This window comes from Aegilops tauschii, chromosome 2 (assembly GCF_002575655.3).
Source record: "Aegilops tauschii subsp. strangulata cultivar AL8/78 chromosome 2, Aet v6.0, whole genome shotgun sequence".
Lineage (NCBI taxonomy): Eukaryota > Viridiplantae > Streptophyta > Magnoliopsida > Poales > Poaceae > Aegilops > Aegilops tauschii.
Genome location: NC_053036.3, coordinates 577,966,446 through 577,976,951, shown reverse-complemented (window position 1 = coordinate 577,976,951; position 10,506 = coordinate 577,966,446). Strand labels below are relative to the sequence as shown.

General features: G+C 46.8%; 2 protein-coding genes across 2 annotated transcripts; both read left to right on the top strand.

Moving 5' to 3' along the window:
- Positions 1 to 341: 341 nt before the first annotated feature.
- On the top strand, positions 342 to 2,474 carry LOC109750926 (chloroplastic lipocalin). Its single transcript, XM_020309849.3, has 5 exons — positions 342 to 602; positions 906 to 1,044; positions 1,254 to 1,496; positions 1,646 to 1,936; positions 2,104 to 2,474. Exons 1-5 carry the CDS (start codon positions 346 to 348, stop codon positions 2,377 to 2,379), a joined length of 1,206 nt encoding a protein of 401 aa, XP_020165438.2. The 5' UTR covers positions 342 to 345; the 3' UTR covers positions 2,380 to 2,474.
- A 33-nt stretch (positions 2,475 to 2,507) lies between these two features.
- Positions 2,508 to 10,402, top strand: LOC109750909 (BTB/POZ and MATH domain-containing protein 2-like). The gene is made up of 4 exons (XM_020309829.2): positions 2,508 to 2,983; positions 9,372 to 9,520; positions 9,705 to 10,315; positions 10,397 to 10,402. The coding sequence occupies exons 1-4, from the start codon at positions 2,799 to 2,801 to the stop codon at positions 10,400 to 10,402; spliced, it is 951 nt and encodes a 316-aa protein (XP_020165418.2). The 5' UTR covers positions 2,508 to 2,798.
- Positions 10,403 to 10,506: the final 104 nt, after the last annotated feature.

The following is a 10,506-nucleotide window of genomic DNA, read 5'->3' as shown; positions in this document are numbered from 1 at the left end:
TCAGACATGCTTCAAGATTCGTGATTTGATCCAATGGTCCATAGGAAGTTGGGTCCCAAATCCTAAAATACGGGCGTTCGGGAGTTATTGATTCGGTTGTTTTTTGGGGTGCAATTCTGCCCTCTACGAAGCTATATGGTATGCCTACCCTGGAAAAAAGAACTTTTTTTCGAGAAAAGGGAAAAAGAACTTTTTTTTGAGACAAAAAGGGAAAAAGAACTGAGACACGTTGGAGCTACGTAGCGAGTCCATCTAACTCGATGGGCCACTTACTGAGCTCGATACACACACGGAGAGGGCCCGGCGTTGGAGCGGACGTGGGGGCTGCCGATTGGGCGGCACCGGATGACGACGCTCCCCCGGCGGACCCGTACCGTCCGTCCACCGTCCGTCTTCCCCGAGCAAAGCTGCCAACGCCACCTGCCCACATCATGGGATGGTTGGAAAAAGGAAATCCACCGCGAAGCCAGGAACCCCAACAAAACGTCCCCCTCCGTCGACAACCCGACGCCGACGCCGACGCCCGGAGCCATGGCCCTCCTGCCGCTTCTGGGTTCCCCCTCCTTCCCGTTCCCGGCCTCGCGCCCTGCCCGCCCGTCCAGGTACTACCGCCGGCCACCAGTAGCAGCAGCGCGAGCTCCTTTCGCTTAGCTTCTTCGCTTTAACTGCTGGATGAATGGATCCGCCGCGACCAGATCAGGGCGGGGTTGCGGTCGCTGCAATGTGTGCTGCTTTTTGGATTTTGGATTGGTGTTGCTGCATTCTGTAGTCTGTACATGATACTACGAATTTCACATTCAGCAAATGATACACACATAGAAAAGTTTTAACAGCCGTCGGATTGGTCGCGGATTTCGGTTCCTAACAAACCTGTATGCTTCCTATACGATGCTGCTTCTTGGCAGGAGAAAATGTGGCCCTGCCGCGCGCATGAATTTCAGATGCTCCGCGGAAGAGAGAGCGCCGGTCAGGAACAGTGGGATATCCAAGCATGTCCTCTCTTGTCTTGCTGCGTCTCTCCTCTTCATCTCTCCACCTAGTCAGGTACTACCTGCGTATACCAACTTATCATCAGATCCAGTTAAGCTAGTTCAGAAAGACAACTCGGAGAGCAAATCTGCTTTGCCATTGCCAAACTGTCCATTTCAGCAAGAAAACTGCTATTCAGAGTCAGGAAAAAAAACAGAGATAGTTAGTAAGGTTGCCAGTTGAGACCCGCGACATGGTATCGATGCGCTCTTCTTGTTGACCAGGCTGTTCCTGCAGACACCTTTGCCCGGCCCAGCTTGTGCCAGGTTGCGGTGGTGGCCGCCATCGACAAAGGCGCGGTCCCTCTGAAGTTCGACGGCCCTTCCGATGATGGGATGATGATGATGACCAAGGGCATGACCGCCAAGAACTTCGATCCTGTTCGCTACTCCGGTAGGTGGTTCGAGGTGGCATCGCTCAAACGCGGGTTCGCTGGTCAGGGACAAGAGGACTGCCATTGTACTCAGGTACTGCAATCACAGCAGCCTCATACTGAATAATCTGAATTTTTTCTGGTTTAGGAAGACAGAATATATGTCTGAAAATATATTTCTCAACTGAATTATCGTAAGCAAGCTATTTGCATCATATGATCGGAAACTTGCTGCTGCTGCAGGGAGTGTATACATTTGATGAGAAGGCGGGCGCAATCAAGGTGGAGACATTCTGTGTCCATGGTTCACCTGACGGATACATCACCGGTATCCGGGGGAAGGTGCAATGCCTGTCTCAAGAGGACATGGCTGGTGCCGAGACTGATCTCGAGAGGGAGGAGATGATCAGCAGCAAATGCTTTCTGCGCTTCCCAACACTCCCCTTCATACCCAAGCTACCCTATGATGTCCTCGCGACTGACTACGACAATTACGCCGTCGTTTCTGGAGCAAAGGACACCAGCTTTATTCAGGTGGGGAACTGAATTTCTTCGTGCTATAAACTACTCATGTCTAACCATCTCGGGAACATATAGCCATCTTAATGTAGATTCTAGAGTTTAGTACTTTGTGTTGCTGAAGTCACCTAACTATCTGATGCACTCGTGATCTGAAAATAATATGTCTGACACTGAACCAGATATACTCAAGAACACCAAACCCTGGACCGGAGTTCATCGAGAAGTACAAGTCATACGCCGCCGGCTTCGGCTACGACCCGAGCAAGATCAAGGACACGCCGCAGGACTGCGAGGTGTCCTCGGACCAGCTTGCGGAGATGATGTCCATGCCCGGGATGGACCAGGCCCTGACGAACCAGTTCCCGGACCTGAAGCTCAAGTCGTCGGTCGCGTTCGACCCGTTCACGAGCGTGACCCAGACCCTGAAGAAGCTCGCCGAAGTGTATTTCAAGTAAACACAAACTCATCCGCCGTTCCACTGATCGGTGTTTGCTTCTCTACGCCGAAGCTGCACTTTGATAAATATAAGTAGATCCCTTCAGTGGCTTCAGTCCGTCGAGAAACCATGAAAAATCATGCAGCAAACGTACATGGAAGCTAAAACTCGGAGAAGGTGCCCAAGTCGGAGCGCAACAGCAAGGGCGTACGTACCCAAGGAGGCGATGGTAGTACTAACTGGAGTAGAAGTCGGACAGCTAGGTGCGCCGGGAACGCAATTGGAGAAGGCTACGGCACACCTAGCTGGGATCATACATGAATCCCAATGATATATATCAGACAAGGAAGAAGGAACACCAGGTAACATCCCGTGACTGGCGGAGGAGAGATCGTCGATCGATTCGATACTGGCCGGGAACACCTAGCCTCGTTCGCCATGGCTCACAACGCGGCCGCCGCAGTTGATCACGGCGAAGGCATCCGGACGTCGTCGAGGTGCGTCACGGAGGGCGCGACACACGATTTTGAGGTGACCAACTACCCGCTGCTCGAGGGCATGGGCGTCGGAACGTACATTAGCTCGAGCACGTTCACTGTCGGCGGCTACGACTGGAACGTCAGGTTTGTTGGGCTAAGTCCCTCCACATGGAGGTGTGTTGGCAGCCCAACATTAGCCCATAAGTTTAACACATGTCAACCGTTGATTTTCGCTGCATCCAACGGTTGAGAGTGCTTTCAAGAGAAGTGAAGCAAGGAGAAAACCCTAGTCACTCCACCTCTGCTGGTGGTCACAACTTGAGAGAGAGGAAGAAGAAAAAGAAGTAGAAGTTCTGCCCAGATTTGTTGTATCTGACTAGACAGTGTTCAAGCTGGTGGTTAGAGGCTCAAACGTGCTTGGATCGACCCCAAACTTGGTGTGCTCGTTCCTTACTTTGAGTACTTCGATCTGGTTAGCTGGTTTGAAGATTGGGTCAGTGAAGCATCAGATTTGAGAGTGGTTTTGTTAGCTCTGACTGCTGCAGTTTCAGAACAGAGTAGTTTTGAGAGACGAACAGTTTGGGTAGGCAAACGATGTCGGATTGAGCTGAAATTTTGTGGGGATCGCAAGAACTCGTGTGTCTACTTATCTGCCAAATTTGGTGTTGTTTGGTTCAGTGGTTTAAGAGCAGTTTGCAAAACACTGAAGGGTACAGAAGCCGTGTAAACTCTGCTTTGCTGAAATCTTGCTTCTTGTGGTTATTGTTGTTGTTGCCGGTTGGCAACGTGGAGAGTGTGTTGTAAATCTCTCTAAAGGTTCTAGAGCAGACTTTGTACTCATCATTCTCATAGTGAAGTTGCGTGGACCGGTCGGTCCACAGTCGTGTTTTTTTTATTCCTTAAGTTGAGGAGGTTTTTTCACGTTAAATCCTGTGTCACATGTGCATGTTGTTTGTGTTATTCCGCTGCTACTTGTTGGTTGAAGTTGTCATCAAAGTTCATCATAAGTGGAGGGGGCTGTGTAGTGTGCATATTTGTCGTGTCGGTGAATTTGTGCAGAGTATTATTGCTGTCCAGCCCTAGCAAAGTGGTATCAGAGCCTTGGTTTGCTTGTACAAATTGCTGAATTTCTTGTGCTGAAAGATGGAAGTGAATACCAGCAGGATGATATCTTTGAATGGTACAAATTATCAAGCATGGAAGGGCAAGATGGAGGACTTGTTGTAATCCCTCCATTCCCTTATACAAGGCCACAATCAAAAATACATTTTGCATCAATACAAGGCCACCCACAGTAATCGATGCAAAAATTAATAATTTTTTGTTGTACTAGCAACTTTTTAATACTTACATGCATGTAGTCATAATGACACTCAGCCACTTCCTTTCCATTTATTCGTTGCATGCTTATGGTGTATTAATGATCTCGCTTAATGAAAAGAAAAGTTGACTTGCAAAGCAGTCATTAAATTTTATCTTAGTACCTGTAATATGAGTTTGTGGCCTTGTATAAGGGAATGGAGGGAGTATGTGAAAGAATACTGGAAGCCTGTGTTCTCCACTGAGATGCCGGAGGGCATTGACGAAGGTCAGTGGAAGGTACTTCATCGCCAAGCTTGTGGGTTTATTCGGCAATGGGTCAATGACAATGTTTTGAACCATATCATTGATGAGACACATGCACGCACCTTATGGCAGAAATTGGAAGAGTTGTTTGCCCGAAAAGAAGGTAAAAACAAGATGTTCTTGATCAAACAATTGATGTGCTTGAGGTACAAAGAGGGCATTCTAATTGCAGATCATGTGAATACATTTCAAGGCATTATAAATCAGCTTTCTTCAATGCGAATAACATTTGAAGATGAAGTGAGAGCTTTGCTGCTGCTAGGCTCATTACCGGACAACTGGGAGACCTTTAAGGTCACGGTTTGCAATTCAGCACCTAATGGAGTTGTCACTTGGAATCTTGTGAAAACCAGGGTACTAAATGAAGAGTCCAGAAAGGTGGCTGAAGCTAGTTCTTCCTCACATTTAGAGGTGTTGGTCACTCAGTCCAGGGTGAGAAGCAAGAGTAGAGGTCCAGGTAAAGGGGCAGAAAGAGGTAGGAGCAAATCTAAAAGTAAGTATGCTGATTATGAGTGCCATCACTGCCATCAGAAGGGCCACATTAAGTGGCAATGTGACAAGTGGAAGAAAGACAAAAAGAAAAAGAAGAAGCAAGATCAGAAGCTAGTTGACAGTGATAGTGACACAGAGGGCAACCGAGTTACTGCAGTAGAAGAGGACATCATGCTTGTTATGCATGAAGAAAATGAGGGCAGATTTGATTCCACTGTTGAGGAGAAGATCACTGTTGTTTCTGATGAAACCGTCAACCTTGTGGATGGTGACGAGATGATTTGGATACCGGACAAAGGTGCTACCATTCATGCTACATCTTGCAGAGAGCTCTTCACTAACTATATATCAGGTGATTTTGGTGTTGTGAAGATGGGGAACAATGATAGAGCAGCCATCATTGGAAAAGGAGATGTGCATTTGGAGACCGCAAATGGTACAAGGTTAGTCCTCAAATCTGTGAGGCATGTTGAGGCACTTCGTCTCAATATTATCTCAGTTGGTTTGCTTGATGGAGATGATTACTTGAGCAGTTTTGAAAAAGGGCAGTACAAGCTCACCAAAGGCAACATGATTGTTGCAAGAGGTAAAATGGTCTCAGTGTTGTATCATGTTCATGCTAAGCTCTTTAGTGCTTCTGTCAATGCACTAGAGAAGGATGATCATTGTGCTCTATGGCACAAGAGACTTCGGCACATGAGTGAGAAGGGGATGACAGTGCTAGTGAAGAAAAAATTGTTGAAGGGTGTGAAAGGAGTTCACATCAAGAAATGTTCAGATTGTCTAGCAGGGAAGCAACACCGAGTTTCCTTCAAAACTCTACCTCCTCACAAGAAGCCTGAGAAGCTGGACTTGATTCATTCCGATGTTTGCAAAATATCGGTAAGATCTCTTGGTGGTGCTAAGTACTTTGTGACCTTTATTGATGACTTTTCCAAGAAAGTTCGGGCCTTCACTTTGAGAACCAAAGATCAAGTACTAGGTGTATTCAAGCAATTCCAAGCCTCAGTTGAGAGAGAAACTGAGAAGAAGATCAAGTGCATTCACACTGATAATGGAGGAGATTACATTGGGCCATTTGATGCATATTGCAAGGAGCAAGGTATTAGGCATCAATTTACTCCCTCGAAGACACCACAGCTGAATGGTCTTGCTAAGAGGATGAACAGGACAATTGTGGAGAGAGTTAGATGCTTGTTGTCAAGTGCAAAGCTACGTAAACACTTTTGGGGTGAGGCTTTGATGACTGCAGTTTATCTTATTAATCTCTCACCAAGTTATCCTTTGCAGGGAGATGTTCCTAATAGGGTCTGGTGTGACAAGGACGTCTCATATGACCACCTGAAGGTTTTTGGGTGCAAGGCCTTTGTTCATATTCCTCTAGATGAAAGGTCAAAGCTTGATTCGAAGACACGACAATGTATCTTTCTTGGCTATGGTGGTGATGAGTTTGGCTACAAGTTGTTTGACCCTATAGCAAGGAAAGTTGTGAGAAGTCATGATGTTGTGTTTGTTGAAGACCAAACAATTGAGGATATTATGAAGACAAAGGGGCAGGTTCCTCCTCAGCAGCAGCAAGACATGATTGATTCTGACCCAGTTCCTGCAGCTCCAGCTCCTGTGCAAGTTGAAGTAGATGCAGAAGATGTACAAGATGATGTACATGGTGGTGCAGGTGAAGAAGAAGATGCTTCCCAGCAGCATCAAGAGTATGATGCTGAAGTTGATGATCCGGATCAGCAGGAAGCACCAGCACCAGAAAGTCTACCAGCTGCTCAACTCAGAAGATCCAACAGGGGTCGAATTCCTTCCAGCAGGTATCCCTCAGATCAATACGTGGTGTTATTATCTGACGGTTCAGAACCTGAATGCTTTGCAGATGCAATGGAAGATGAGCACAAGAAGGAGTGGAAAAGTGCTATGTAAGAAGAGATGGATTCCTTGCATAAGAATCATACTTATGAGTTGGTGAAGTTTCCCAAGGGCAAGAAAATTTTGAAGAACAAGTGGGTCTACAGAATCAAGCAAGAAGAGCACACATCACATTGAAGGTACAAGGCCAGTCTAGTTGTAAAAGGATTCGGGCAGAGAAAAGGCATTGACTATGATGAGATCTTTTCTCCGGTTGTGAAGATGACATCCATAAGAGTAACCCTTGGCATGGCAGCAAGTCTTAACTTGGAGGTTGAGCAAATGGATGTGAAGACTGCATTCCTTCATGGTGAGTTGGAGGAAGAAATATACATGGAGCAACCTGAGGGGTTTATTGTGAAAGGCAAAGAAGACTATGTGTGCAAGCTGAAGAAAAGTCTCTATGGCCTGAAACAAGCACCAAGACAATGGTACATGAAGTTTGAAACTGTCATGGGGGAGCAAGGCTACAAGAAGTGTAGCTCAGACCATTGTGTTTTTATTCAGAGGTTCTCAGGTGATGATTTCATCATATTATTGCTCTATGTTGATGATATCCTGATTGTTGGCAAGAATGTCTCTAGGATTGCTAAGTTGAAGAAGGAGTTGAGCAAATGTTTTGCTATGAAAGACTTAGGTCCAGCAAAGAACATTCTCGGAATGAGAATTGAGCGAGACAGAAATTGCAACAAGTTGTACTTGTCTCAAGAGAAGTATATTGAGAAGGTACTTCAGAAGTTCAGGATGGAAAATGCTAAAGTTGTGAGTTATCCACTAGTAGCCCATTTCAAGTTGAGCAGAAAGCAAGGTCCTACCACTGATGAGCAGAAAAAGGAAATGCGTCATGTTCCTTATGCTTCAGCGGTTGGGAGTTTGATGTATGCTATGGTGTGTACAAGGCCTGACATTGCTCATGCAGTTAGTGCTGTGAGCAGATTTATGTCTAATCTAGGAAGACCTCATTGGGAAGCCGTGAAGTGGATTTTGAGATATCCCCGGGGCAGCACAAATCTGAAACTTTGCTTTGGTGGTGGTGAAGCCAAGCTGATTGCTTTTTCAGATTCTAACATGGCTGGAGATGTTGACAGAAGGAAGTCTACTTCAGGTTACTTGGTTACCTATGCAGGGGGAGCGGTGCCATGGCAAAGCAGGCTGCAGAAGTGTGTGGCACTGAATAAACTGAAGTTGAATTCATTGCGGTAACAGAGGCGAGCAAAGAGCTATTGTGGCTAAAATAGTTGGCTTGTGGGCTGGGTTTTAAGGAAGACAAGTATGTGTTGTTTTGTGACAACCAAAGTGCTATCCACTTGAGTAAGAATGCAAGTTTTCATTCAAGGTCTAAGCATATAGAAGTCTGATATCATTGGATTCGAGATGTGTTGTATTCCAAGCAAATGCAACTTGAGAAGGTTCACACCGATGACAATGGGGCTGATATGTTGACTAAAGTGGTGACAAGGAAGAAACTTGAAGTATGCCGCTGGCTCGCTGGCATGGCTTCCGGAAGGCAGTGAGACCCTCCATGATGTCGGGAGGGGGAGTTTGTTGGGCTAAGTCCCTCCACATGGAGGTGTGTTGGCAGCCCAACATCAGCCCATAAGTCCAACACATGTCAGCCGTTGATCTTTGCTGCATCCAACAGTTGAGAGTGCTTCCAAGAGAAGTGAAGCAAGGAGAAAACCCTAACCACTCCACCCCTGATGGTGGTGGCTGCCATTCGTGAGAGTGTGAGAGAGAACACACAAGAGAAACCACAACCTGAGAGAGAGGAAGAAGAAGAAGCAGAGGTTCTGTCCAGATTTGCTGCATCTGACTAGATAGTGTTCAAGCTGGTGGTTCGAGGCTCAAACGTGCTTGGATCGACCCCAAACTTGGTGAGCTCGTTCCTTACTTTGAGTACTTCGATCTAGTTAGCTGGTTTGAGGATTGGGTCAGTGGAGCATTAGATTTGAAAGTGGTTTTGTCAGCTCTGACTGCTGCAGTTTTGGGAGACGAACAGTTTGGGTAGGCGAACGATGTCGGATTGAGCTAAAATTTTGAGGGGATCTCAAGAACTCGTGTGTCTACTTGTCTGCCAAATTTGGTGCTGTTTGGTTCAGCGGTTTAAGAGCAGTTTGCAAAACACTGGTACAAAAGCTGTGTAAACTCTGCTTTGCTGAAATCTTGCTTCTTGTGGTTGTTGTTGCTGTTGCCAGTTGGCAACGTGGAGAGTGTGTTGTAAATCTCTCTAGAGGTTCTAGAGCAGACTTTGTACTCATCATTCTCATAGTGAAGTTGCGTGGACCGGTCGGTCCACAACCGTGTTTTTTACTCCTCAAGTTGAGGAGGTTTTTCCATGTTAAATCATGTGTCACATGTGCATGTTGTTTGTGTTATTCCGCTGCTTACTTGTTGGTTGAAGCTGTCCTCAAAGTTCATCACAAGTGGAGGGGGCCGTGTAGTGTGCATATTTGCCATGTCAGTGAATTTGCGCAGCACATTGTTGCTGTACAGCTCCAACAAGGTTCTACCCGAACGGAGACAGGAAGGACGCTGCCGGCCACACGTCAGCCTTCTTGTGTTATCTCAGCCCGGTCAAGGACATGGTGATGACAAGCTTCACCTTAAGCATGCTGGACGATCAAGGCAACGTACAAGCAACTGGGCAGTTATCGGGGGGCCACCTTTTCTCCAGGGGAAGAAAATGATACCTGGGGCATTGGAAAATTCATGGAGATATCAAAGCTGAAATCGTCGTCACCTCGCCTCCTCACGATAAGGTGCGTGCTCGCTATGATCAAAGAACCACCCTCGGAGTGCAAGAGCAATCTTATTGTGGAGCCTCCGCCGAAGCTGCCCGGACGCCTCCACCGCGCCCTCAAGGATGGGAAGGGCGCCGACGTCACGCTCCTCGTGGGCGGCACGGAGTTCAGCGCACACAGGTTCATGCTTGCCGCGCAGTCCCCGGTTTTCGACACTCAGTTCTTCGGTCCGATGATGGATAAGGACACACCGTGCATGGAGATTGTTGACATGGAGCCGACCATCTTCGAGATGCTTCTTCACTGCGTCTACACAGATTCACTGCAATCGTGCAGTGACGGTGATTACGATGCAGCCACACTACAGCATTTGCTAGTCGCCGCGGTCCGGTACGGGCTGGACAGGTTGAAGGTGATGTTTGAAGGGAGGTTGTGCAAAAGCATCGACGAGGACACCATCATGAGTACATTGGCGCTAGCAAATCAGCACTCCTGCGAGCGGCTCAAGAATGCCTGCTTGGAGTTTTTATTGTCATCGCGGGAAGCCATGGTTGCAGTCATGAACACCGACGGGTTCCAACACCTAATGGCAAGTTGCCCCATGCTGGAGTTGCCTAAGAGTCTCGGGCAAAAATTACCCATCAAGAGGAAGCCATGGTTTCAGGGACAAGATTTTAATTTCTTTATAAATCACCTCTTGCATGAGGTTGGTAGAGCATTGCACTCTTCTTTTATAATTAGCAGGTGCTAATTTTTACGCTGGTCTTATTGTTAACATTACTCTTAGCTTTAACTACCATAGCCCCGTGCAAATGCGTGGACAACATAATAGTAATATTTTTGGGGGAGCAAGTGTTTTCCATATTTTTTTCATGACGACACATGATCAATTTATTA